At 45.6% G+C, this 27,411-nt stretch overlaps 1 protein-coding gene across 15 annotated transcripts in view; it reads right to left on the bottom strand.

Moving 5' to 3' along the window:
• ATL2 (atlastin GTPase 2) overlaps positions 1–16,600 on the bottom strand; it is a 45,042-nt gene extending 28,442 nt beyond the window's left edge. For 5 of the 15 annotated variants that reach the window (XR_015802119.1, XM_088160869.1, XM_088160871.1 and 2 more), the window contains exons 1-2: positions 16,509–16,593; positions 9,731–9,946 (exon numbers count right to left, since the gene is read on the bottom strand). Coding sequence is in view for 12 of the 15 variants with exons in the window: in XM_088160869.1 (XP_088016995.1) it covers positions 9,731–9,860 (130 nt within the window). In the remaining 3 variants the exon portion in view is untranslated. Of the gene's footprint in view, positions 1–2,113; positions 2,255–7,037; positions 7,241–9,730; positions 9,947–10,378; positions 10,514–16,508 lie in introns of those variants that run through there. The other 10 variants (XR_015802120.1, XM_088160877.1, XM_088160878.1 and 7 more) reach the window with 5 other exon arrangements.
• Between the last annotated feature and the right edge of the window lie 10,811 nt (positions 16,601–27,411).

Raw genomic sequence — 27,411 nt, 5'->3', positions numbered from 1 at the left:
TTTCCTGGGACAGGAAATGCCATTGTCATGTGTACATTGATGGCTGCTGGCCAGTCAAGTCTAGAGATATAAAATTGAAAGAAGTCAGCAATCTCAGGTGTAAGGCAAGCCACACTTATCACCCTGTTATAAATGAGAAACAAAAGTTTCAATTTTCAACAAAATTTAGATTGCTTTATTTGATATAGACGGAGCAAGTAGCACCGGGGATTGCAAGGGGTCACCGCCCACTCCGCACTCCATCGAACCTGTGTTTGCAGCCTCTTCTTATACTATGGTTTCTCGTTATAATCAATAATTTTTTGGAATTTGCTGTCATAATTTTGCCAGGTAAGCAGCGGTGGTTGAATAAACATCCATATTCAAATTCGCAAAGTCAGTCTCACAGATAACCATCTGGTCTTTGTAGATAACCACCAGCGAAGTTCTGGAAGTCTGGTCCTTGAGATAGGCAGCATTGATCAAACAAAGGGAGGAAGAGCTATCAGAAAGTCTGATTTTGCAAGCTGGTAGTAGATACAACTTAGTTGGAAAACATAATATTCATAACAAGGTGATTTAAAACAGAATTATTTAATCATTTATTTTCCTTTATCTAGTGTCCATGCTTCACTTCAGACCTTAGAATTCTGGTTTATACAAACCCCAATACTTTTGCGATTAACACAAACCTTTTATCAATTATCATAACCCCAAAAAGAACAAACACAAAGGGGGCTGCTTACTACTTCTCTTTACACCAAGCTCTCAAACTTATCTAAATACATCTGGACAGTCAAACTGCTTTTCTGCAGGACTACCATATGCTGAGACCACAATGGTTCAATATACATCTTTAATTTGGGAGAAGAAAGAGGCGAATACAACTCTACAAAGTCTGTATGTTTTACCACTCCTGTCCAACCAACAGTGTAGTCTCTGTAGATCATACTTAATGTCCTCATTTGGCAGATCTACGAAATCTTTCCTTACAGTATAGAGAGTAAACTCTAGGGAGAAAAGGCTAGGATTATAATATGAACTGAAACAGAGAAAGAGAGCAGTGTGCTTCTCTTCAAAGCTCACAAAAACTTCATCTAGTCCTAATGCACCACAGAAATAAATCAACAAGAGATTAGAGCAGAAAAAAGAGCTCAGTTTGATATTTGATTAACAACACAGTGATATTTCTGCAACTCCCAAGTACTTAGAACAAGACTCTAAGAATAATATTCACTCTTTCACAAACCAACTTCCAACCTCTTCAAAACCACCAAATTGTATCTCAATGCTCTTCTCAATCAAGCAGGATTTCTCATAGCAACTGAAGGTTCTACAAGCATTTAAACACATTTGCTATTTAAACATTCACAGTAAATAGCGTGTTCATTTTTCTATTGAAGAAAATTAAGTTTAAAAGCAGAAGTTGCATTTCTTAATGTTTCTACCAGCAGTATTTTATTTTGAAAGGTTTTCTGCCTTTTAAATCTCAGTACATAACATGTAGGTCTTCAGCAGCTATTTCTATAGTACTATTAGCTTTAGAAAATACTCCAGTTCTATGTTCTAACCCTCAAAATCATTATTTACTGCATTTTTCCAAACAATTTATTAGCAACAAGCCTCACATACCAGCAGTTAGAAAGATTTCCTTTTAAGAACTTTGAACTGCATTCCCTTCCTATCCTAATGACAAGCTTAAGACTTTACTCCCTGAAAGATAAGTGTTAACTGCTTTGAGACAGACTTCAAAGCAATGTTTAAAATCTTAACAAACACTGTTCCTTACTTCAGGATTACAAAGTATTTAAGAAACTTAATTCTCTTAAAAGCAAGATGACTTCCTGCTTTAAGAAAGTGATTTGATTATATCAAGAGTCTTAACCTCATTTTCTATAGCAGTAATTTTCACCATTATTTTATGTCTAAGCAATACATTAAAGGAGGCCCAAGCTTCTGTCTCCAAGCCTAGAAGTGAGTTCATATACTTCAAGTGACTTTCCTTCCCTGAAATCAAGGCTGTGATGATTGCCATATTAGGCAAAAGATTGATGGATTGAACCTTTTATTTCCCAGAAGTATACAGCTCCCCAAGTAGATCTCACCACATGGACCAAGGCAAATGAATACTTACAAGTAAAAGCCAGAAGGCCCTTTCTTTAATGCAGAAGCAGTCAAGGAGGGGAGGGGAACAAGACAGCAAGTTTGCAGGTAGTAGTATCACAGGATTGGGTTTAAAGAAACAGCTAAACACTTATTCTTCCGCTCAGCAGTACCACCCTACTGAAAGAGATAAGAAGTGAGAACAACTTTTCCAAGTATGCACAACACAGGGAAAGCACAACAGTAACACATTAGTACAAGCAGATGATACATGTCCTCCAACAAGTTTTTGCAATTTTCAATCCAAGTTAAAAAAAAAGCCACTTTGTTATCCTGGATGCATTATTCAAAACACTGCCCTAAAAGACATTACAAATATTTTACTGAGACCAGTAAGAACTTGTAAATTCAACATGCTTATCTCTGAGGTGACAGTGGGAAAATAAATGCATTATAATTTTACATTAACTACAGGCTGGAACCTGATTTTGATGTCACTGAAACAACAACTGCGTAAGAGCAAATTAGGTTCTACTCTCAAATACCAATTCACTGGAAATTACATTCTACACTCCATGTCTACAATCTGTACATCTTATCAGTTCAAGTCTTCAACATTTTGGCTCTTATTCCAGTCCTTTAAGAGAAACCTGCCATGACCTGCAGTAGCAAATCCCACCTTGCCACTCAAAAATCACCAGAATATAGGTCTGAGAATGCAATTATCATTTGCTCATCATCTGCACTGAAATAAAGTTCAAAATAGATTTAGAAAAAACCAAAAAACTACATGAGACATCTCCCCTACTAGTAAAGCATATGAGAATTTCCCTCATATAGAGAGTAAATAGAAGTACCAAGTAACCAGGCTGTGAACAAAAACTCCTTCCCCAAAAGACACGTTATGCAGTCTTAGACTTTTGCCAGTTCTCTCATCTATTCCTCCATGATAGACAAGAACAGGGCCAATTTTAAAATAAGCTGTTTTCTCATAAATCATTTCTGGAAAGGCCCAAATGGACTTCTCTTTTACCTTATACTTGATTTCCTATTAGTCCTGCTGTAAGTTCAAGTGGGCATCAAACAGGAATTCTAATATCCAGCTTACCTGTATTTACTCACATAACTTCTTCTAGACTGCCTTGGATGCTCAGTAGTGCCAAATCTTTGGTGGCAAACATTCTACTTTAAGTTTTTCCAGCCTTAAAGAGAAGCCAGCTACTAACCATTATAAAATTAGCATAGCTTTTCTTTTTTTTTTCCTCTTTAGTTAATTGAAGGAGATACTTATATAGCTCCAAAGAACTGTTCTCACACTGAAATGAGATATCAACCAGTCTTGTTACTTCAAGGAGTAACATTCCCCTGGAGTAGCCAAAATTCTTGGTAACAGATTCCAGACAAACTGAATAGCTAACTTTGGGAGGTTATTCACATACTCACACATCCTGTAGAGATAATTATGGCCCTAGAACAGGGATGTGGGCTCCCTCCCAAGCACAAAGGGGGACAGTGAGCTTCTTGCTTTGCTGCAAAGGAAGAACTCCAGTTAAATACCAAGCTAGGGAGCTGAAGGAACTTCAAAACTTCTTCCAACTTTTATATTCAAAGTGTATCAAAAAGCTTGGCAAGCACATAAATCTTGTTTTCCTGGAAATGAACACTACACAAAATATATTATATCAGAAATAAAAAGAAGATAAAGGTCAGACAAGTTAGTTACCAATGCTCTCAGAACACAAGTTCCTATTATGTATTCATTTGCTCCTAGAAATACCTTGATTATAATCTTTATCGTAAAATTTATCACTTATTTCTTATCAGTCATTTCTTTGCAGCTGAGACAGCAGACATCAATGTGAGCCATGTTTTCACACCTATTTAAAACTTGCTCATCTGCTTGCTCTGGTCTTCCAGACACAAATCTCAACCCCAGAACTGTATTCACGTAAACCAACTCCCTACTCAGCACCGTGACCTTAAAATCAGCTATAGGATGAGATAATAATTCTTTGCATCAAATCAAGAACAACCTTCCAAAACCAAGGAAAGCTACTTTTATCTTTCCTCCAGGACATCTCAGGAAGTTCAGGTTGCTGAAAATGTTTTAAAAAAACAAACCCAGTCATACTTCAGCATGAGTAAAGTCTAAAGAACTACCATATATAAGCATTTCTGAAATTTTTCAGTTGTTGACCAATGGCAAATACAGCTCATTTGCCTATGCAGAAACTTAGAAAATATTTTTTATGCCTTGTTCACCTTAGACAGTTGAGGTTAAAGACAAAACCTAAAATACTAACGATTAGTATAGTAAGTTGAAGAAGCAAATGCAGCCTTTAGCAAAAAGTTGAAAAAATGCACCCAGGCAGCTTGCAAATCACATTGTAGGCACAGTATGCAGCAACAGTAGAAAAAGAAATTAAGTAAATTAAAAAACAAGTCAACAACTCGGCTTGATTTTAAAGTTTAAAGCTTCCCATTCAAAGACTGCCATGAATATCAAATATCATCCCAAGGATGGGGTCTGTTCATAATCCCAATATCAGAACAAAAGGAAAGTCAAACCTAACTTATGTAAAGTGACATTCTGGTGAAATTTGGCAGTTTTCCTTATGAATGTCCTTGAAACTTCCATGGACTGTGATAAGATGTACAACAGTCCACTAAGAACAGGCACAAAGTTAAAAGTACTTTTATTACAGTGCTGACGTGAAGCCTGCTATCATGCTGGTGCTGGAGACCAACATCACTGTGGTTCACTACCAAACCAACAAGGACACCTGCATATCCATCTGCCTACTTCATCTGGTTTGGAAGTTGGGAAATTCAAAACTGGGGATGATGTGATGTGGCCAGCAGGAGATAAGTGCTCTTCTATTACACTGGAGGAAAATCCCCAGCCCTTCTCAGCAGACCTGCTCCTGTCCAGGCTGGCCAACATGAGGTAATGTCCCTTTTATTATTAGGGCAGGAAGAGAAAACAATTCCTCATCTCTCACAGCACTTCGGTCCAGTCAGTGCTACTTTATTAGTATCATCAGTAAATAAATATTGATCACTGATATTTAAGCAAACCACAGAGACTGCAGTTGACACAAGGTACCTAAGAGGTATTAGGACTCTTGTAAGACATGGCTCAAGCATTCCTGTGCATCCAACATGAACAAGAGCTGCTTGGCCTCCTAAACCAGGACAGACTGTTATGTTTAAAACAATCCATTTATAACACTTCAAGTAAAATTGTTCTGTGCAACAACTGTTTCTCTGCTAGGTTTTAAGTTGCAGACGAGTGAATGTGAAAAGGAAAAAATACAGCCTTCCTCAGCTCCACTCCCTGCTTTCAAAATAATTCCAGCTGAAAAAACAAAAAGGAGGTGCTGTAACACGATTATTGATTGGGTAAGCTAGGACGTAACAGCTGTTAAGCAACACTTAATATAATGGTACAGGAGGACTTAAAGGCCTCGCCTGTTATACTGCTGCTCTTGTAACTACTCCAACCTATCCCTCTGCTTTATTTCACTGTACAGAAAGCCCTTCTGCAGGCAGATACAGACCATCCACAGCTGTACACACAGACCCTATCACCATTTAGTTCCATGACTAAAGTTCAGAAGCAACCAGAAGTGACACGTGCATGTTTCCACTGCTAATGATGACACAGTTAAAGGTCATTTATTACAGGTGCGCTGGCACTTTTATGACTGAGAAAACTACGCAATAGTTTAACACTGAGATTATTAAACTACACAGTGGTAAAACCACAGAAAACTGAAATCAAAGAAAACTGAGCAGTGCTGGGAGGGAGAGAGACCAATCCTTGAGGAGTAAAGCAGTATTATATAATCAATTTCAATCTCTGGGCTTTTTCAAATTATTCAAATTGCAATGCTGCCAAACATAATCAAACCTTTCCTGATGCTCAGAAGCACTGCCTTTTCCTCCCTGTAAATCAAGTCAAGTGAGCTGTCACTCGGTATCTCCCAGTTTATAGCGCAGCTAGATTGCCCTATCTCTAGTTGGCTTGCAAATCAAGCAATTGAATCCAATCGCGGCACATGGCATCTGCTAGGTTTTGTTTAATTGTGCCCAGTCCAATCGCTCTGCTTCCAAATTAAGTGAGAGTTACACAACAAAGATGTTAAAATAGTTCAGTGTCTCAGTGCAGTGCTAAAAACCTCACATGATCCAACTCAGCGTTCGAGTCAGTACAACCCTCACAAGTCCCAGATGCCCCCTCGCCAAGCGTCCGGCAGGGAGACTGCCACGAGTTCTCAGCTTTTAGACCATTCCTGAGAAATAACCATACTTTAAGAAACACACTGCGCAGACTCCAGCACACCCAAGGCTAAATATCCGGCCAAAGCCATGTCCCATCCCCACCAGGGGATAGATTACAGGCAAGAGCAGCGCTGACAGCGGAACGCATCCGCTCCATGTGGGGTCGACAGGCATCAGTCACCTCCTTCACCGAGCTGCCCGGGGCTGCTCCCTCCGCATGCGGACGCGGCCCCGAGAAAGTCGACCCTCCGCGCTACCTGGCTCCGGTCCCAGCAACGCTAGTGCCCCGCAGCCCCCGCTCCTCACGAGGCTGAGGCACACACAGTGAGGCCCGGCCGCACCGCAGCGGGGAATAAGGTCACCGATAGTGGACCCCAGGCCGTCTCCGCTCCGGCACGGACCGCCATACCGCAGCGGGGGAGGCACTGGCCGCAGCACGGGGAAAGCGAGGTGACCGCGCCGAGCAGCGACTGCGGGCAGAGCGCAAAGGCCATTGCCGCGGCTTCCCCCCGCCGACCCTCGGGGACGGGCAGCTGCCCACGCCATTTTGAGGAGGGGGGAGACACGGGGGCCTTTTCCCCGGCGCCGCACGGCGCCGCCGGGCCGCCCAGCCCCGCGCTCCGGGCCGACCCCGCGGGCACGGCCCCACCGCCGCTCCCGGGCCGCGTTACCTGCCGTGGCGGGCCGGTGGCGGGCCGGGCCCGCGCGCCGCGCCGCGTCCCTCGCCGCCATCTTGTCCGGGTTTAAAATTAACTCCCCGTGACGTCAGAGCTCCGCCGCGAGACCTTTATCACCCGCAGGCGGCGCGGGGCGGGGCCGGAGCCCCAGCCCCCGCCCCGCGGCGGCTGCAGCGGGAAGATGGAAGTGCTGCGAGGCCGGGCGGCCTGAGGGAGGGACGGACACACACACACGCACGCACACGCACGCCTAGCTGCACGGCTCCGCCCCTGAGCTGGCGTGTGGGGTCAGTGCCTCCCTCACGGCACCCCGCTTCCCGCTGACATGGAGCCGCGGGGCGCAGGGTGAGGAGCCCTCAGGCCACAGAGAACCGCTCCTCTTCCCTCGGAGTTCCCTCCCTCGGCCACAGCTCCCTCATGTAGAGCACACAGTTGTGTGCTAGTGTCCGCCTCCACCCTCACCCTGCTGGGCCCTCGCGTCTCATTTCCACCTCTGCTGAGCCCTGTGAACAGCCAGGAGAGCGACCGGACCGCTCTGCATTTCCAGTCGTAACTCCAGCAGTGCTGCTGCACTGGGGCTGGAAACATGCAGGAGGACAGCACTCAATCACAACAAGCCACACAAGTTTCCAAGGAGCCAAACATTCCTGCTGTCTCTGGAGTTCGCAAGAGTCTTGTTCCTCTCAATCCTAACTGACCTTGCTTCATCCTTTTAAAAGGCCAGCTGTGAAAGTGAGCTGCCCTTACTGCATAAAGTTTTTAAGTCTGTGAGGTTTCCTATTGCTAAAGGCTGTGTAAACCTTCACAGGCAAATCGGTCAGTATGACCTTGTTACTTGTTATAAGAACACAATGTCCAATAAATCATCGTGTGAAGTAAGCAACAGGCTTGCAAAACCCCACTTCATCGTGGCAATGCTCTCTGTAGAAACCATTTTTCTCAGTTTTTAGCTATGCTAACTTACTTAGTCCTGGAAGGCAGCTTGTGAGTGACAGCAATTTTAACAGCAAACAGTTTGGTACTGCCAAAACCAAGGTGGAGGAAAAGCTCAGAAGAGATTTTCAAAGTAAAAATCAACTAACTATCATGGAAGCACCTAAAACTGCTTTCCAAACCTTGCTTTCCTTTATTACCAAAGTAGCACACGAGGGGTTTCCTAACACAGGGGTTCATGACACCTCCTGCTGTGCTTCACTGGCAGCCCTTGTGTCAGAAAGTTTAATATCTATAACAGACGAAAAACAAAATGTCTAAAAAATGCTGCAATCACAGCACGTGAGAACTGCAGAAGGGTACAATGATCAAGCTATTATATATTCAATTCTAGTTATGACACTTGGATTAATAAAATATGGAGTTCTGTGAAAGAACTTCCTTATTGTAGATTTATATTAGCATAAATGGAAGCAGGATTCAACCCCTTTGTACAAAAACGTTCATATGAATGCTAGGATAAAAACCAAAAATATTGCCATTGGCCTTTTGCAGTTTAATATCCTCTATTTATTTGGTGAAAATGAGCATGCAATTGCTCGTCCTTCTACCCTCATACCAACTGAAGAAAAACCTTTTTTTCCACCGGAAGGAAGGCAGAGCACACTCTGTACTCTGCAGAGGTATTTCAGAGATATTCCAGCAATCTGACAGAGAGAAATAACTTGAAGTAAAACACACTGAAAGCTAGAAACACTGTTAGCTGGCAAATTTAAGCTTCAATAGCTCAATATGCAAACTAAAAGAAAAAAATAACAAGTGGAAAAACACTGCAACACTAAAGAAGTTTCTTAATTCTGCTGTTAGTAAACAGCCTTGGTCCTGGTCAAGTCTGGAACAGTTTACGCAGAGAAGAATTTGAAATAGTGCATGTTCAGACAGATAGATTTCTGCTTCATGCAACAGGATTTGCTGCTGCTGTAATGTGAGAGCAGAAGTCAAGAACTTGGAGGTCAGAAAGCTCAGCCTTAATTCTGTCCTTATGTTTTCAGGACAGAAGGAGACATTTCCTGAGCTGAGGATTTTGCTATGAACATGTCTTCTCCTGGTTGCAAAGGTCCCCATCTCTACTGCACTCCCAGCTACATTCCTCTGAGCCAGGCTAGGAAAGGAGTTAGGACTGAAACTGCTTAAGCTGGCTGTGGATTTGGCCTGGAAGGAGCTTGGGAACAACTGTGCCAACCACACGCAGGCTGTCGTGGGAAGGGATTGCTGGAGCAGAAGGACCTAACCCACGAGTGCTGGCTGGGCCAGTAATCCCTTCAGCCACCAAAGTCACAGTTTCGTAATACAGGGAGCATCTTCTGGATTTCGCCATGCTGCTCTGAAAACTCTGCTGTCCCAAGCTTGTCCCAACCCCACTTCAGGCCAGCCAACCAGTGTCACCCATGTAGTGGGACAAAGGCTGCAAGCAGCCACGCTGCCTGGAAAGCTGTCCCTTCCTGTGGCTGGAAGGGAAGTAGAGCCACCACAATGTTTCCTGGCCTTCAGGAATCACAGCATGGCAAAGGACTGGCCAGTTCCTGACCCATGCAGGCAGAGCCACCCACTGGACACAAGGAAAGGCTGAATCAGACTTGGGTCCTTTACACCTTTCCATATAAAGTGTTTCTCAATCCTCATCAGCTAACCTGTACAATGCAGTTGGATTTGTTTAATCTGTACGATGACAAATCCTTAAGCCAAACACCTACCTGAAGCATTCTGAGCACCACTCCTCGGATGGGGAACAGAGCCATGTCCCACCTTGGAAGGCTGAGGGTCCTGGGATGAGCTGGAGACGTCTCCTTTGGTGCTTCTGCACTTACAAACCTCTCTCCTCATCTGCTTCAGGCTGTCGAGTCCAAACTAGTGATCAGGTGATTCCCACTCCTCTTTCCAGACTGTGCAGTGCTGCAGGCAGTCAGGAGCTGAGGACAGACAGCTGTGAGATAAAGGTGGCTCTTCTGAAACCCACCCTGTCCACGGCAATACAGCACCTCCAACCCTCTGGCTGCAGTTGCTAGGACCACCCAGGGCTTCCCAAGGATCAAAACTGGGGAGGCAAGGAGAGGTCAGCTCTGCAATGGTGAACCAGCTCTACCACTGGGAGCAGCCAGGGCAGGCAGTAATCAGCTGCCCTCCCACCACACGCCACCAAGGGAGCTGTGTCACTAAGGCAAATCTGAGATGTCCTAACAGACTCCCACTGGGAAATCCGTCTGGATCTCGGGCTTGCTCCCAGAGGCAAACACATACCCTCCCAGAGTCTGGAAATGCCCTACAAGGCGGCTTGCTTTTCTCTGAAAAACACCCAGGCTGCCGTACCACAGCCCTACTACTCATGGACTTAATCTACTTACAGCTTCCCACCTCTTCAGTGGAGCGCTGCTCCCTCTGCTCAGTGCCAGCAGGCGCTGGACGATGTGCTGCTCCCCGAGCCCCTGCCCACTTTGCAGCTAGATTCTCCCGTTGGCTCCCTCTTCGCAGCGCCCATTCCTGTGCCCTGCCCTTACGCAAGAGCACGCCGCTCGCTCCTGCCCAAGCTGCCTGATGTTTACCTCACCACCTCGGCAAAGATCTCACCCCCGTAAACAGGCAATCTTGGTTTCCTATGCTTTTTTTTTCCCCTGGTGCTCGCCAGATGCCCAAGGGCATCTCTCAGATTCAAAGCTGCCTTCATTTGTCACACAGGTGATCTAAAAGTTGCTGTGCGTCATTAGAGAATGCTCAGCACAGCCCCGAGCTTGTAGCTACCTGTGTGTGTTTGCATAACCTGGGGCTCACACAAAGCAAAGCCAAGGTGAGATGCGGCATGAATCCAAGCCTGGCTCTTCTGCAGAGAACTCCCAGAAAGCAGAGGCATTTGGGAGCAGAAAACAAATTGGGAAGGAGGGGGAAAAAAACATTTTACTTAGTCTTCTGAACCTGAAGCTCCCCCACATGCTGAGAGGACGTGCCTTTTTAGCTGGCTGCAGGACAAGTGCTCGAAAGACAGAAAGCAACCCCCTCTCATGCCACTAATTTATAGCAAGCTGAGTGGGAAACATCTCATTCTTCCCTGATGTTGACCCAGGAGCTGCTCCTCTGGGAAAGAAGGTGGAAATAGCATTGAATTTTAGCTGTGAGAGCAGCTCAGAGCAAGTTGCTGAGCACCAGCTGCAAGAATTGCCTGCAGGTGCTCTTGCAGGAGAGGTTGGGCTGGTTGATTGGGCTCTCCCGATGCAGCCAGAGTGCCAAATACCTTTGAAACGGGCATAATCTGTTCTCAGCCTGAAGGAGCTATTTCACAATCTTCCCAGGATTAAGGGTTTAAATCGAGAGCTTGTGTCACAGCTGGGGAAAGGGCAGTGGGCAGGCTCAGGAGCCACTCTGGTCTATGTGGCTCTCTGGGGTGGTAGAACACAGCCTGCCAAGGGAGGTGACAGTCTTGCAGAGGCACATGAAGGCCATCTACCTTGTCCTGTCTGCCATCTACATCTTATCAGGGTGATTGAAGTCTTCAAAGGATTAAATGCTTAAGTGGTTTTCTTCTGCTCCTGGAAGCAAAGCTTCATAGCCAGTTGAAGCTTTCATTTCAAGCGTTTGCTCAAGCAGAGTCTTATCATTCCAGTCTGTATAAACACAGTGAAACTTCCATCTCACTCTTATGCAACAGCTGTTTTTACAGTCTGGCTTAGACACTGACTCCTGCAAAGGCTGGAGTGCTGCTTGGATCGGGAGTATGCCTGCAAACCCCAGGGCTGCCCCACTGCAGAGATGTCCCTCTACAGCCAGCATGTCACTTTCAACTTCACCTGGAGGCCAGCTCTGTCTACCTACCTGCTGCCTGCTCTGCATCTCTAAAAATGAGAAGCACCTCTCAGGTTTGGATCTCCTTGGTGTAATTTCCTAGTGACCCTTTATGCTATCAAGCCCACCACAGAGAAAGAGGTTTCCCACACCCCCAGACTCTATCCTCTAAGCCTCTTGTCCTAGAAAAATAATTGTTCCAGTTGTCATTGTGACACCCATCAAATGTCTTGCAGAGACAATTATGCCAGCCCCTGAAGTCACACAGCCTCCTTCCAAGAGCTGTGTCTGTTTATTCTGGTACAAACAGCAAGGCTCAACGGAGGAGTCCCCATATGATCAGTGACTGTGCTTCAGCCCGTACCACCAGTGCTTTGTCTGTAGTGTACAGAATGCAAAGATCAGGCTACCAGGGATAATTTGGGATGGAAGTACTCCACCATCACAGAGGCATTAGTGGCAGTTCAGACTCTCACCAGGAAAAATGCTGCATAAACATTTCATTCTTTAATGTAATAAAATCAGCCAGATTTAGCTTAGCCTGCTGCAGGTGTTTACCAGCAAACACTCCTATCAGCACTGGCTGTGGGTTTTAGAGGAGGGTATTTGCCCTTGCAGCATAACTGATCTCTCCTATCACAAGCCAGCTTCTCCCATATGGGGCAAAGCACCACCATGTGATCCTGATGTGAGGGAAGCAGTGCAGCTTTACACCTGGGGAGGGTGTTTGGAATTGAGCCCTGTGCTAGCAGACCTGGCTCCTGGTTGCATGTGGGGTTAGGAATGATTGCCCTGGCACATAAAGGGTGCTAATTACACAACAGAGTTTATTTGCATCCTTTACAGCTACATGACTGGCTTGCTGGGTGAGACTTACAGGTCCTCAAGAGAAAGTAGATGGTTTATTCCTACAGTTTCACATGCTTGTTTTCTGTGCAAGTCCAGACTGGCTGCAGAGAGATGAGTTGTGCTTAAGAGAGTTCTACTGAATTCCCACAGCAGAATCAGACCTGCAGCTCTCATTGCCCTTTTCTGGAAGGCAAATCCCTCCAGCACAACGTCATGCACACGCCCTTGGATGAGGCTCTGTCAGGACAAAATAGGTTTGGATGTAATTAAGCCACGAAGGCATGGCTCACTGTACCCAGCTCAGGAGAAGTTTTGGACTAGGCTGCCTTGCCAAGGACTTGGGTACCTCAAAGACAGGGTAGCTGTGATGGCAGCACCCAGGAAAGCCAGATGAGCTGGGGACCTGAACTTTCCCGACCAGCACCATGGGCTTACAAGAGGGTACCTGGGGCAGAAGCACCCTTCAGGACTGGGATTACTCCTATGCTCCCAGTCAGGCCTATATGTAGGTTGTGAACCTTAACACACTGATGAAACTGTCTGGATCTAGTCTCAGATATTGAAGCAAAGTCTGAGTCAAGACATGAAGGGCAAGACCAGTTCTGTGGTCTGTGTTTGTAGGTTCAGTCTGGCCCCTGGGCCAAGCTAAGGACACAAAGTAGAATTTGCCATTTAATCTGGCTTGATTAACGTGTGAATTTAATTAGATCTCTTCTCAATAAAATCTAGAACATGCTGTTGAAAAATTGTATTTAATCTTCCTCCAAGACTTTTTTGCATACATTTGAGCAAGGGACTTGCAGCACAGGGCACTTGCAATGAAATGAGAAACCAAGTTTTAGCAAAACCCAGAGGGTGGGACTGAGATCAGCATCCTGTCATTTTTGGATTTGTGAATGTGATTCAGAGGCTGTCCTGCCCCCTCTCCTCCAGGAAGACTGTACAATAGATTTACTTGCTGTCCTGTATGATCACTCCATGGTAGCTGTCTCTTCACCCAGTCAGCCACAAAAAGCACAGTATTGCACTGGCTATGATCACATTTAGGTAGTTTGACAAAAAAGTCAAAACATAAATTTGTTTGAAAATATTAATCAGGGGGATATCATCAGTTTTGTTCTTCTCAAGTAATGCTAACTTGCAAGAAATAGAGAAATAATGAGAGAAGGAAAAGGGGACAGCAAGATTGGCTGTAGCAGAGGGCTGGAAACCAAAAGGCAAATTTATTTGAGATCCAGGGATTAAGATCCAATCATTTGACCTCAGATTAAAAAGTGGATGAGCACAACAAAGAATCACTTAAAACATTTGGGAAAGTGTAAAGGAAAATCAAGCAGGATTAAATAATAAAACAGCTGCATTAAGCCAGAATGCTCTCTGATCACAGGCAGCAAATCTAAGTAAGGGCTATCTCAAGCTTCCTCAGAGCCATCCAGTCATCCTTCAGCATTTCTATTTCACAGCCACCCTCTAAGTTAAATCAAAAGGAACTTGCCCTGCCCCACACCAGTTTGTTGCTTGTATTGAGCTGCTCTCTCTCACCCTCAGGGGAGCACAGCCACCTGCCAAAACCTCTTATTAGGAAGAAATTACCCAGCAGAACTAGGCTAGCTAGCTGTAAATGCATGCTTGAGGACAGGAATCCCAGGACAGTGATGTTCAGACTCTGAGTGCAGTGTAGCTACTTCCCAGCTTTGCTTTGTGAGCTTTCCCCACCAGTGTGGTTTCTTTTCCTGGACTTGGCCTGTATCTCCTAGAGAAAATCATCCAGCTCCCTTGAGTAACTGCTTACGTGCAAGGGTCACCAGTACCCATTCCCACAGGTTTCCTGACGTCCTCCAAGTGTCCAGTTCAGCTACTTTCTTCTGCAGCACTTTTGAAATCATTAACATAGAGCTATTTAATGGGTGTCAGTCCCAGGTGGGCAGCACAACTTGGCACTGTGGCACTGGCCCAACATTTACATGCTGGTCAGCAGCTCATGGCAGGCCATGGCTCTCCCCTAGCCTTGGCTCCACTGCAGGTTTAAGAAATGCAGAGAGCATGGGCTGGGGGACACAGATCTGTGATGGATGGATGCTGAGTATCCACCTTGCCCAGATTCAGTGGAAAACCAGTGTCCCTGTAACAGGCACAGTTCCCTTCTTGCACACTTCAAGCCACAGCATCACACAAACACCAGCCTTTCGTCACCGTGGCCAAAGCCACCTCCCCACTGTCAGCCTCCTACAAACGGGCTGTGTCCTTGCAAGTGCCTCTGTCACTGAAAAGCACCTTGCAATGAGGAACCCCAACGCTGGGAAGGGTCTGAGCATGGGACTGCCCAGAAATGTGTTACTGCTTTTCCTTCTCCTTCTTGTCTGGTGGACAGTGATCCTGTTTTTCCAGCAGCCCCACTACCAGCTGCAGTGGCCTGGCAGGCACAGTGACCCTGAGTGATTATTTAACAGCGGATTGTATAACAGAGAAGGGCAGACATTTCTGTCTCTGACCTCAGCCCTGGGACATCTCCCACCCATAAAACTTCCAGTCTAATCTTTCAGACCTCAGAGGAGCAGCCTTAGGCATGTAACACCATCCTTCAGAGAGGAGTGACCAGGGGGGACCAGGCAGATCTGGGCAGAAACAGGCTGCCCAGCACATCTCAGTCCCACAGAAGGGAAAAGAGGAGGGAGCCTAATGCTCCACAAACGCTCAGGTTTGTAGCCCAGATCCTGCTGAAGTGCCCAAGATGACCCTGCAAAGTCCCTCTGCTCCCTGCTATCCATCTAAATGAAGCACTACATTCTCCTCTCCATTCAGAGTAAGCTGTTTCAGCAAGGTGAAGATGGAGGAGCTGGCCTTGAGCAGGGCAAGCCAGTTCCACCAGCTCCCCTGGGTTCCAGCCACACTGTCTCTGGAATCTGGGAGTAGCTGAACCCCTTGGACCTACTCCAGAAGGGGTGCACACTGCCTAGGAGCCAGTAGAGAGGCGCCTGCTGCTCTGAATAGTCTAGAACTCAGGACATACCAGCCTTGTGCTGGTGATGTCCCTAAACTGTGTTGCTTTTCCATGGGGCTGAGGAGACATTTCAAAGCAGGGGCCTGAGCTGTCAGTGGTCAGGAGGATGCTGCAGTGTTGCAAGGAGATGGGCACAGGCAGGCCTTGCTTATCAGTGCTGGGCATGTGTCAGGTGGCTCAGATCCATCTCATTCAGAAATCCATCAAAACCAGCTTCTCCTGAAGCCTTACTGGAGCAGACTCAACAAGGAGCTTGTTTCTAAGCTTGACCTCAGCATGTCCTGGCTCTAAGCATTCCCTTTTGCTGAAAGGACTTGGTGGGTATAAACAGCCCCTTCAGGATGAGCATGGATCTGCTGGAAGCTGGAGAGGACTAGTAGGGCCACTAGGCAGGTTGAGGTCAGGGAACATTGCTTCCAGGGAGAGGTAGAGACAGCTGGCTTGGTTAGTTGGGAAGGAGAGGAGGTTGGGGTGATTTAGCAGAAGTCTACAGACTTGGCAGCTAGAAGGGAGGATGAAGCTGAAGTCTTTCCAGGAGGTAAGTCAGTCTGGCTGGTTCATGCTGTTAGGAAAAGCTCCTTCCCTAGAAGAGTGGTGCAGCCCTGGGACATGGACCCAGAGTGGAGAGGTTTCCATCCTTTCAAATTTTCCAGCCTTAGCTGCTCTGACCCAGCTTTGGCAATCCTGCTCCAAAGGCTAGCTGAATCTGAGACTGCCACAGGCCCCTTCTTACCAGCACTTCCTTTGAGAGGTAATTCTACACCAAACTAAGCTGAAATCAGCCTCCTGCCTTGAGTCATTTGCACCAACTTCCATCAGATACTGCTCCTGTAGAACTTACCAAAACGTACCTGTTCAGGGGTGCAGCAGTCCAGAGAGGATTTCACAGTACCCAGAGCTTAGGAGCACGCAGTTACCAACAGCCACAGCAAAAATAAGTCCAAAGGGCAAGATCAGAAAATCCAATATTTAAAATTCCTTACTTTGTTCCACAGCTGGGCCAGGGAGGCAGCTGCTGCAATGTGGGTCTAATCATTAACCAGGGGGCTAGAGAGGTATGATGCTCTCTGAAAAACAGTGTGCTGTGCCTGAGGTCTGTGTGTGCCAACAGTGAGAGAGGGTGTGCAGCAAGGCATGGGGATGCTCCTGCAGAGCCCACGGAGTCTGGAAACTGCTACCATGTTTGACCCCTCCTGCACCCTTCAGCAGCAACCAACTGCCAGAGCTCACCTGAAACCACGTCTAACCAACTCCTTGGCAGGGAAGAAAAGAATAAGAAGGCACATTAATGCATTTTTAATAGGTTACATAAACAGTTAAGTTCAAAGCTGCCTTACAAACAGGTGACACAAGATGCCAGTGCTTTTACTGAGAGGTGAGCCTGGCCTTTCATGAAGAAAACATTTTGGCTGTCTCAAAGGCAAATTGTCCTCCCCTTGGAGGAGACAAATCGCAGCTGGAAGCAGCAGCTTCCATTTGCTAGGAGAATTTTGATTTTTCAAAGTTAGTCTATTTCATTTACAGGCAATAGGGAACTGGATGGGAGCAGTTCTGTGGATCTTTAAAGCCTCCTATGTATGCCTAGTGCCTGCAGTGCTGCTGCTGGCAGGGACAGCCCTGCCTGGCCCTCACCCCCCTGGAGTGATGCAAGAGGTGCCTTTGCACTTTGCCTTAGTAGGAAAGCAGAGCTGGCAGCAAACCCGCCTGCGAAGCAGTGCAGGAGGCCGGGGGTGAAGGACCACAGCTCGCTCACCATAAGGCAGGGTGGGTAACACCTGTGGGCAAAGGGTTTGCCCAAGGAGTGTGTCCAGAGCAAGTGCTCCCTTATCACACACTCACGGGGCTGTTTACCAGGCTGCTCCTCCAGCTGCCTGTCAGCTGGAGTTTCTACCCTGCTCAAAGGGCAGGGGCTCACAGTGGCTTTTGCCATCTGATCACACAGATCCAGCAGCGCCTTCATGCACAGCCACACTGTGTTTCCCCATGTCACAAGGATCAGGGGTGTCCTGGCATGGAACAGGCCAAGATCCCAGGCCCTAGGTCTCTCCTAGGTCAGCAGGACAAGTACCATGTAGTTCACTGCCTGACACAGCTGTGGGAGTGGGAATGCCAGCAGCTGCCCTGCATTTTCAGTCTACTCCTGTCCCCAGCAAGGCAGCAGGGACAGCACAGAGAGCAGCCCAGAGTCTGGAGACAGAGGGCTGCCAAAAATGCCAAACCAAGGCTGGCTCTTCTTCTCCCCACAAGTGCTACAAAATCCATGGCTGAGTTTAAACACCAAAGAGACTGTGACCTCTGGCTCTAGGCTCACCCTTGGAAACACATGCCCCAGCCTGAAAGAAAGGAGCATAGACAAAAGGAAAACTAAAAAGGAGCAAATCCAGAAAGAAAGCACAGCAGGAATAAGCCCAGCTGAAGCCAAGAGGGGAGGGCAAAGGAACAGTTTTCCAACAGGCACTACTATGCAGGTGCTCTATGACTGTTGCAACATTCCTGTTCTGAAACTGCATCTAAAGCCAATTTTTCTTACATGTAATGAGGACAGAAAATAAAAAGAAGGTGGAAAATTCCCAAAAATAACCTTCGTGGTTTATGTGGTGTTAAAACAACTGTTTTGCTCTAGGTAGAAGTGGACTGTCTCCAAGTTTGAAGCTGCCTCCACCCTTTCCAAGGAGTGAAGATAACACAAAAGAGTCCAGAGAACAGCCAGAGCTTGACAGCACATGGCTGGCATGATCAAGACTTTGCCCAGCTCCTGCTTTCACCCAAGGCAGCCTCCACCTGTGTTAGGGCTTCTCCTTAATCTATGTCTTCCTTCTGCAGCTCATCATTATAGAAATATGTGTCGACAGCCTCTCCCTCCCACCCCAATCTCCCTTTTGAATCTTCTACTTGTTTTGCCAATGTGTCAGTGGCAGTAAAGTCCCTGAAGGCCCCCCTCCGCCACACACCCTATGGTCTCAGCATCCTTCCAATCCAACTCTCATCTCCTGATTGGTGCATGGTGAGAGGGGGTGTCTGTACCTCGTGACCATCTGAAAACAGGCTCCTCCTTGAAAAAAGCCACCCCAGAGCTCATCAGGTAGGTGGGCCTGCTGCTCCCTGCGTGGGGGTGAGCTCCAGACAGAGCCTGCAGGGCATGGCTCAGGAGTGGCATCATCTAGTAGCCAGGCAGGAGCCAGGGAGACAGACCAGCCCTTCCTGTGCCATTATTTCCCTGATGGCCCCACCATGAGAAGTAGGACAAGCAGAGCCCAGAGGAGAATCAGGAGGAAAGGGAACGGGACCCAATCCCACCCTCTCCCAGGTAAACATACAGGTTTCCTGCATCTCTTTTGTGAACCCTTGGAGGCAGATGTCTCATCCCACGGGGGAACCCTCCAAGCTCCAGCTATGCTGCCGTGGCAGTCACTTTTTCATGCCTTTCACTGCCTCATTGCATTTATTTAATTACTACTCCTCAGGAGTAGCATTGCTCACATCTTTGGCTGTTGGATCGTTTTCCATTCTGTTCCCAGTGGAAGCAATCACACTTGTCTTCCAAGATCTGTTCTTCCTAAGCCAGGCTCTCACTTATCCATTATTATTGAAGTATCAAAAGCATTTGCACATGTTCCAAAGAACACCAGCTCCCTCAAGGAGGAGGGATAAAATATCACCTCTTGCCTGATAAATTGCTTACACAAGTGGAATCAAACCCAGGTTTCTGGATTATCCAGTGGGACTCTTTTGCAATGCTGCTCTTAGGAAAAGGCTTGCAGAGATGCCCTAGCTCACACCTCAGAGCTAATAAGACTGCAGGAGAGATTCAGACATTGAGTTTTCCAATTTGGATGCCTCTTGGTCACTCAGAGGAGACTCCAAAGTCAAGGATGGGTTTCTGCAGAAGCAATCTTGCATGCTGCTCTCTCCAAAGCACAGCTGTGTTCAGCCACATATGTGCTTGCTGCCCTTAGCTGTGCCCTACACAGTCTCTCTCCTCACTCACAGATAGCTCAGCAAATTCTGGAGTGGCCATTCTGATGAATGAGAGTCTAAACTCAGGCACCTGAGAGTCCTTCTGCATGTCTTGGCAGGTCTTTGAGGGTGATCCAGTGCATACACTGCAGGACAGCATCCCATGACCTCAAACAGCCCTCGTGATGCCTTGGGTTTTAGGTTTTATATTTTTCAGAATCTCTGCTTCTTAGTGCGTAACTCTGAAACTTCATATTAGGTATTAGTAAGTTCTCTTCACAGGTTAGTTAGACAAAACAATCCCTTCTTAGCTAGAGAATCAAGGACAACTGGTACCCAAAAAGCATAAACAACAGGGAAGGAAAGGGGGCAAGCCAGGGGGTTGAGACTTCATGGCCTGGGGCTGTGGTCAGACAATCAACCCCAATGTGTAGATGAACCAAAACTTATAAAAATGTAAAAACTCGTGACCGGGAATCATCTTGGATTTGATTTGGGAGTAGCCCTGGCTGGGCTCTTGCACTGCCCAAGGTGTATCCTTTCAATGAATACCTATTTTATTCCTTTTGCTCTGTCTAGTCTCTATTCCAGATCAGCCTTTCCAGGCATCAGTTCTGGCATCCCGAGAAGGAATCTCAAACAGCCCTCGAGCACGAACCAAAAGCCATGTCAGGTCTACTTCAGAGAGTTTGTCTAAGATTTCACTTTCCCCAGTTCAGCTGAAGCCAACACACACAGTTCCCAGTGCTGAACTCGGAGTCAAGGGACCTGGATTTCTTGCTGCCACCTGCTGTCCCCTGTCAGCAGGACAGGCCCTGCCCTGCTCCCTACCAGCTCTGCCCCAGAGCCCCAGTTGGGATTCAGGGGAGGAAACAGCAGGACCCACGGACCCTGGTTCCCCAGTCCCTGTTCCCTGTGAAGCACTAGACAGACACAAAGCCTGGATATGAACAGAAACACAAAAACACTGGCCTCTGTGTCCTGATTCTCCTGGTTACAAGCTCCAAATCTACAGTTGTGCCTGATTTTCTCCCTGGAGGATACAGCCCTAGGGAATAGTGACCCACCTTTGCTGTTAGCCAGGACAGGCCCACAAGAGCTTCCTTCCTGCTAACTCAGCCCATCACAGGAAGGGAGAGAGGGCAACAGCTGCAGACATGGAAGTGATAATAATAATCATAATGACAACAACATCTATGTCTGCTACTTTGACATAGTAAATTTCCTGCTTCAGTTGACAGAAAAGTAAGTTGACTGGATGCCAGGAAGCATTTCAGATTATCAGGTCTCTGATCCAGAGACGCAAATCAGGTAAAATGCTGCAGAAACCTGACAACAGCAAAGCTGCAGGTGCTTGGTCCTGAAGGACCCTGCCCTTTCCTCCATGGCAGCCTTCTGTATTTCAGATAAACAGGGCAACCCAGGATTTTATCACATGGGCTGTGCCTGGCATAAAGGGAATTTGGGACCACACATCATCTAAGGCCATTTTTTCATTCTTTTTAAAAATATTGTATCATTTATTTCTAGGCAGAACTATAGGCCCTGAAAGGAACCAGGAGAGGGAGGAGAGGTAGAAGTCTGTCATTAAAGGTCTGCAGAGAAATAGTTGATAAGTATCTTTGTGGCAGTAGCTGCCTTATACTTCACTGTGCTCATCTCCTCACTCTCACCAGATTCCAGGCAGAAACCGGCAACCCCTGGTCTTACAAAGCCCTGCAGGCAAAACCCAGGCCCAGGTAGGTTATTCAGTATAACCTCCACACAATGCACAACCAGTCCAGTGACATTCCCCAGCAAAGTCTGGACTTGTTGGAGGACAAAGACAGGCACTTGGCTGTGTACCTGCGAGGACCAATGCTATCTCCAACGTCAAGCAAGCTGCATGGGTATGCTGCAGGGACAAGCTGCTCCATTTTCTCCTAGGAAACCAAGGGGAATTGGCAAGAAAACAGGGAACTCAAAGATCCTGGGCTTCATGTATTCATCATGTGCAATCCAGGTGCCACAGAGCTACCTTGTAGAAGCCCAAAGCTATCTATGCTATAAACTACATAAATAAATTCCATTTTGTCTACCAGACACCTGTGTGTGAACTCAACCAGCTCTGAAAGCTTCTCTGCTTTACAGGCCAGCAGCACAGACATTGGTGTCTGTTCTGTGCTACTGCCACAGCCAAGAGCCAAAGATGTACTCATGTTCCCCTTGCTCCTTTGCTCAGCTCCCTGTTCACAGAGCAGATAAAAACGGTATTTCTCAGGTGAACACAGCTCAGTCTCTCCACCTATCCTTCCCCCTGATCTCAGCAGGATAACTTGGTCTGGGCTTGGAAAGGACACAAAGCAAAATGCGGTTGTTATCAGCTTGGCCTCTGTGTTGCACAGCCCCAGGTATAAGGCTGATTCAGGGTTACTAGCAGACTGTTTGGCTAAAGGTAAATAGACTCCTCTGCAAGCTGCAGGACAAGTGTGGACAAGTGTCTGAACTCGCAGTGAAACGTGGAGCACTGGGCAATTTGTTTTTAGGGCTCTTTTGCCCTAAAAAAAACAGGGAAGACTTCCACCCTCCTTGGCTCAGGAGCCAACATCACAGCTGGCAGGCCTAAGCTCAAACCACACACACAACTCAAAGCAGGCACTCAAGTGAGTGACTCTTTGGAATTCTGATCTACAGAGTTTTTAACAGGAACCAGGCTAATGCAAGGTAGAGGTAGTCACACAGTGACTGGGGAAATGGGGAATATCAGCATCTCAAGAGGACTAAAAGATAGAAGCAGCTTAAGTGCTTGCAGAATGGCTTTAAGAGCAGTTTCACATGGAAAGTGACTTCTGCTTAAGCAGTTTAATGGCGAGCCCCTCTCAAACATTGGTCAGCTATGAGCAGCTTAGTGCAGGAAGGGCTCTTGCCAAGGCTCCTGGAATGGCAGCACGCCACAGGAGAGAAACAAGTGTCACCTTGGAGCCTCACCCCACACACATTCCACTGATGAGCCTGTGCCATCCCGGCTTTGGAGCCGTTCTGTCCTCTTCGTGAAAGGAGGCTTGTCCTTGGCCAGATGTTCTCTGGAAAAGTCCACAAAGCAGAGTTCCTGGAAAGATTTGCTTTCAGCAATAAAATAAAAATAAAAATAAAATAAAATGGAGGCTGTGCTGGCAGTCTCAGGCCAGGAGCTACAACTCTTTTCTTCCTGCCAGTTTCAAAGAGTAAGATTGGCTTTTGTTGTCCTTGCATCCTTGCCTCTTTCTTGAGAATTTTCAAATTGTGCAGAAGACAGAAGAACAAGCTTCGTTTGGGAGATAAAAAGGAAAATCTCTTTTCTTTTTTTTTTTGCAATGCCAGGGTCATCACAGGTGGGTGCACTGGAGGTAATGGCAGAGGCAGATTGAAGCAGCACTCAAACATGAAATATGTGTTATTTGCCTACAGTGAAGAAAGCAAGAAGACCAGGATTGCATTCAGCTGTGAACTTGGGGTCATGTGCTTGAAGACCTGGTGAAGTGTTAGTACCTTATTTCTCTTCATGAGGGAAACCTGTCCTTCAGACTACCTCAGGTAGAGTTATTATTATTATTATTATTATTACATGAAAATTATAGCTGAAAAAAGCAAGACTAGAGAATGTGTTACGTTGAAATAAATCAATAGCTCAGTCCTGATCTGGAATCTTCTGGTTAGCTCTCATTGCTTCATGTTAAAAGGCCACAAAAAGGAGAAATTAGAGGTATATAAAGGATCTTTATGAAGGCACAGACAGGTCTTTGCCCATACACCAATAAAGAGATGGAAAAACGCCACAGAAATCTTGGACAAGGGGAACATATTTAAGTGTAACTAAAATATTCCAGTTTGAGCTCTATCCTCGGAACTCGGGAGTTTGCTTTGAATTTAAAGTGCACCCCAAGAAAATGAGAGAAGTCAAAGTTCAGTAAGTGGGATTCCCACCTTCAGCTACTGAAGTCTGTGGTTCAATCAGAAGCCATACATCAACTTCAAGAAAAGATTACCAGTTACTGACCAGGCTATTTCTTTAGACACTTCTGAAGCCTTTTGACAGGATGCTTATCTAAAGCTCACTGATTTAATCTGATTTAGCATTACAGTGCTGTGGTTAACAGAAAATACAAGCATAATCTATATTACATGCAAATCCCTGCATCCATGCCATACAATTTTAAATGGCCTGAAGTTTGCACTTTGCTGATAGAGAAAGCATCACCTAAATACAAACTGTGCTTCCTGAAATATCCAAAGTCTATTGTATAAACAGCCTAAGAGACAGAAATTTTAGGATTTTCCGTAAGAAACACTTTAATAACTTCTGGAGGCTTATTTGACTACTACCCACTTGAATTTTGCATGGAGCACAAACAATTTAATTTTTTTAGTCGCTTGAAGAAAGATGAACCCACAAATGGAAAAGATGGCAAGAGAAAATAAACAGATAATGGCTTATATTAAGCTGAGTAATTACATCCTGCATTGTGCTCCAGCTTCCATCCCCATCCTACAATCCCACTTCAGTACTTAATTCTGAATACTGCTTTACTGCCCCTGCCAGGATTAATTTGTTTTCCTGGATCCCAGATGCTTTGGAAAAGAGGGTTAATTATCTTGCCATAGCTGCTGGCTTCCTGGCACATTCCTGCAGGACTCACTCCCTTGTATGATGATCCACTCAGGCTGCAGCTGCTGCATTAACATCAGAGAAAGAAAAGTTAAATAAATCATGCCAGCAATTAAGACCACGCTTCAGCAGCTGCAACAGTGAGGAGGAAGAGCAGGGAATCCATCTGAATTCATGTATGGCTCCAGTCCAGGGAGCTAGCTGGGAAAGGCTAGGACAGAAAGGCTTGGCATGGGGCAGATAAAGCTTGAAGAATACAAGAAAAGGGACTGAGGTTACTACTTCCTTCAGAGAGCCATGGTCAAAGCACAAGTAGTCTGGCTGCATTAGGTTCCTCCACATCCTGTGAGAATTAGAGTCCTTGGAGGAAGAAATCCTCTATTTTTAACACAGAAAGGCTATTATGCATTAGGAGACTAAACAGAACACAAATATTTTGCTCTTTTAACTTGATAATGCAGCTGTCTAGAAATGGATTGACCCGTTTTCAAAACAGATGCTTTAGCAGTAGAACGTGGGGTCCTCATAATCTGAAAAACCCTGAACACCTATTTGGTTCAGGTTATTTTTAACTTACTCTAGTTCTAAGGAACCCAAAGGGCACTCTAGAAACATCACATTATCACAGGAAGGAGCACATCTGATCATCCCTCCCCACAAGTGTCAATATTAATGGTGCAACTGAGAAGATATTTGAATTTCACAACAAATCAGTCATGCAGCACACTTCTCTTTGACTGGTTAGACATAAAAATAGACAAAATAGACAGGAAAACCTGGAATGGATAAAAAAACCCACTGGTAGCTACAGATGTGAGAATGAAAGGTATTTTCAAAAAGAGGAACACACAAAAGAATCCCAAATATGTTTAAACATATCTCTGAGATGAAAAAATAATTGAGCAAAAAGTGTTCATGTTCCCAGACCTCGATGCATTATTTAACAGAAGAGCCTAAATGTCTCCTGCTAAGCCACCAGCACATTCAAACAAGTTCAAGAGCTGTTCACAAGAAAACACACAGCAGGAAAAGGAGCAAGTTCCATTTAATTACAACAAAAGGGTTTCAGCCAGTAACAAGCCAGCTTGCCCCAAACATTATCCCTTTCCAAAAGACAGACTTAGTGACACCACATCCAGTTGTATCATTCCTTTCACAAAGCAGGACACCCAAACACATCCTCTATGGTTTCTTTCAAATCTTCTCTTTCATCACCCTAGCAATACACTCTATCTTGCTGTGGTGGTATAGAAAGTAAAAAAACAACTCTTCACACTTCTTATATAAGCAAAAATAAATAGAAACAAGAATTAGAGTATCATGAGAAGAGGAACATATCTCCACCTCAATACATCTTTACCCCCAGTAAAAGGTGATCAACTGGAAAAATAAACAAAACATCACCAACAAACAAAACACAACAAAAAAACAGTGGGACAGACATGAATATATTACATTGTGAATGACAGCTGCTTACAAGCAGAGAATGTGCATAGCAATGGTCAATGTTTTACCTGTATGCCTTATGCAAAAGAGACAGGGAAAAAACCCTGCATTAACAGACCTTGAAGGTAACAACTATGGTAAAACCACTGCCAAATGAGAGACAAACTTCACTCCCTCTGGAGCAACTAATTCCCCACCTGTCCCACTGTTTGGGATCTGTTCTAAAGAGCAAGATTTAAGGTGAACACAGACCTCGCGTGTGGAGGAAGACCCACCTCATTCCTTCCTGAGGACAAACATCCACTCTTGTAGGCCCAAGAGAAAACATTGTTTACTTTTAACAGCAAAACACCAACAAGGAATCTTTCTTGTTCTCATGAAGAAGATGATTATTTTGTGGAGAAAGAAGCTTGCACAATTCTTCAGTATCCTTTCTTTTCTGCCCCACATGGCACAGGCTACTCTTGCATATGGGCCTTCCAGCTGCTATCAAGTCAGTCCTCTATAATATACTCAGAACCATGCTCCATTTGATCTGGGAAGACACAGGAAAGATGCCTTTCACCTGAACAGCTTAGGCACTGAATGCTGTGATCCACTGAGGACACCAAAACATTAAAGTGCATTTCTTTTTCTTTTTAGATGAAATCTAAATGTTTTAAGGGTCACTCATCCCACACTGCAATTTGAAAGCAGACTATTTTTAATGCTTAACGACTTCTGGAACTACATTAATACAACCAGCAATGGAAATGAATGCAGAAGAAACAGGCTTCCACAGAACGTTCAAGTTGATAAAAGAGAAATAACAGACTGGGAGAGATCTTTTACAGTTAAAACACTAGGCAGCACAGAGCATTTCACTAGCAGCAAGATATGGCACATGGACTTTTGTGCTGGAGCTGTCTGGAAGCAATTTCTGGGGAAGGAGCACTGAGGTTGAAAAGAGTCTCAGCAGTGCCCCTAAAATGCAAGTTTCTTTGCCACCTCACAGAGAGGAGGCTAGGATTATTCCAAACTCTGTGTTGAAAGCTGCCAGAGAGCAGGTGGTTTTCAGTTCCCAGTTCAAACATATTAAAAGCCTGATGTGAATATGTAAAACACTCGTTACCTGAAGCATGAACAAAATGGAGGTAGACAGGGCAAAAATGAATCATTGTTGATGAGAAAACCTGAAGGACAACAGATATTTTCCCTTGTATTATAAGGAATATTTGCCTAGAAATTAAGCATGGAGAAAATCCAGTCTATATTGAAAGATGTGCAATGCCCACAGAATGTAAACATCTTACAACATAACCTCTCAAGGACAAGCAATCTGCACAAATCATCTTGCATAAAGGATGGATATAGATAAAATCCATAAAGGCAGAATAAAGAACTTGTAGGATAAAGCATAAAATAGCTGATAAAGTAACTTCTCCGCAATGACTAAGAACAGAACTGAAAGAAGCCCTCAACAATCCACTGCAAATTCACAAAGGGGAGAACACACACAGAGCCTAGGAAAACAGCTCCCAGACTCCACTGCTTGGATTCCCATTTCGGGGGCCTGATCCCAAAAAAGACACAACTCCAGTTCCAGAAGACAGGTTTCAAAGTACTGGAACAGAACAAGTCATCTTCTCCAAAGTGAAAGATCTCTCCCCTCATTAATTTCACATCACATAATAAGTTATTTTACATGAATCTCACTGAGATTACCTCAGCTTAAGCTACAGACAAGC

This window comes from Sturnus vulgaris, chromosome 3 (assembly GCF_052056855.1).
Source record: "Sturnus vulgaris isolate bStuVul1 chromosome 3, bStuVul1.hap1, whole genome shotgun sequence".
NCBI classification, from domain to species: domain Eukaryota; kingdom Metazoa; phylum Chordata; class Aves; order Passeriformes; family Sturnidae; genus Sturnus; species Sturnus vulgaris.
This window is presented reverse-complemented; position numbering and strand designations above follow the sequence as displayed.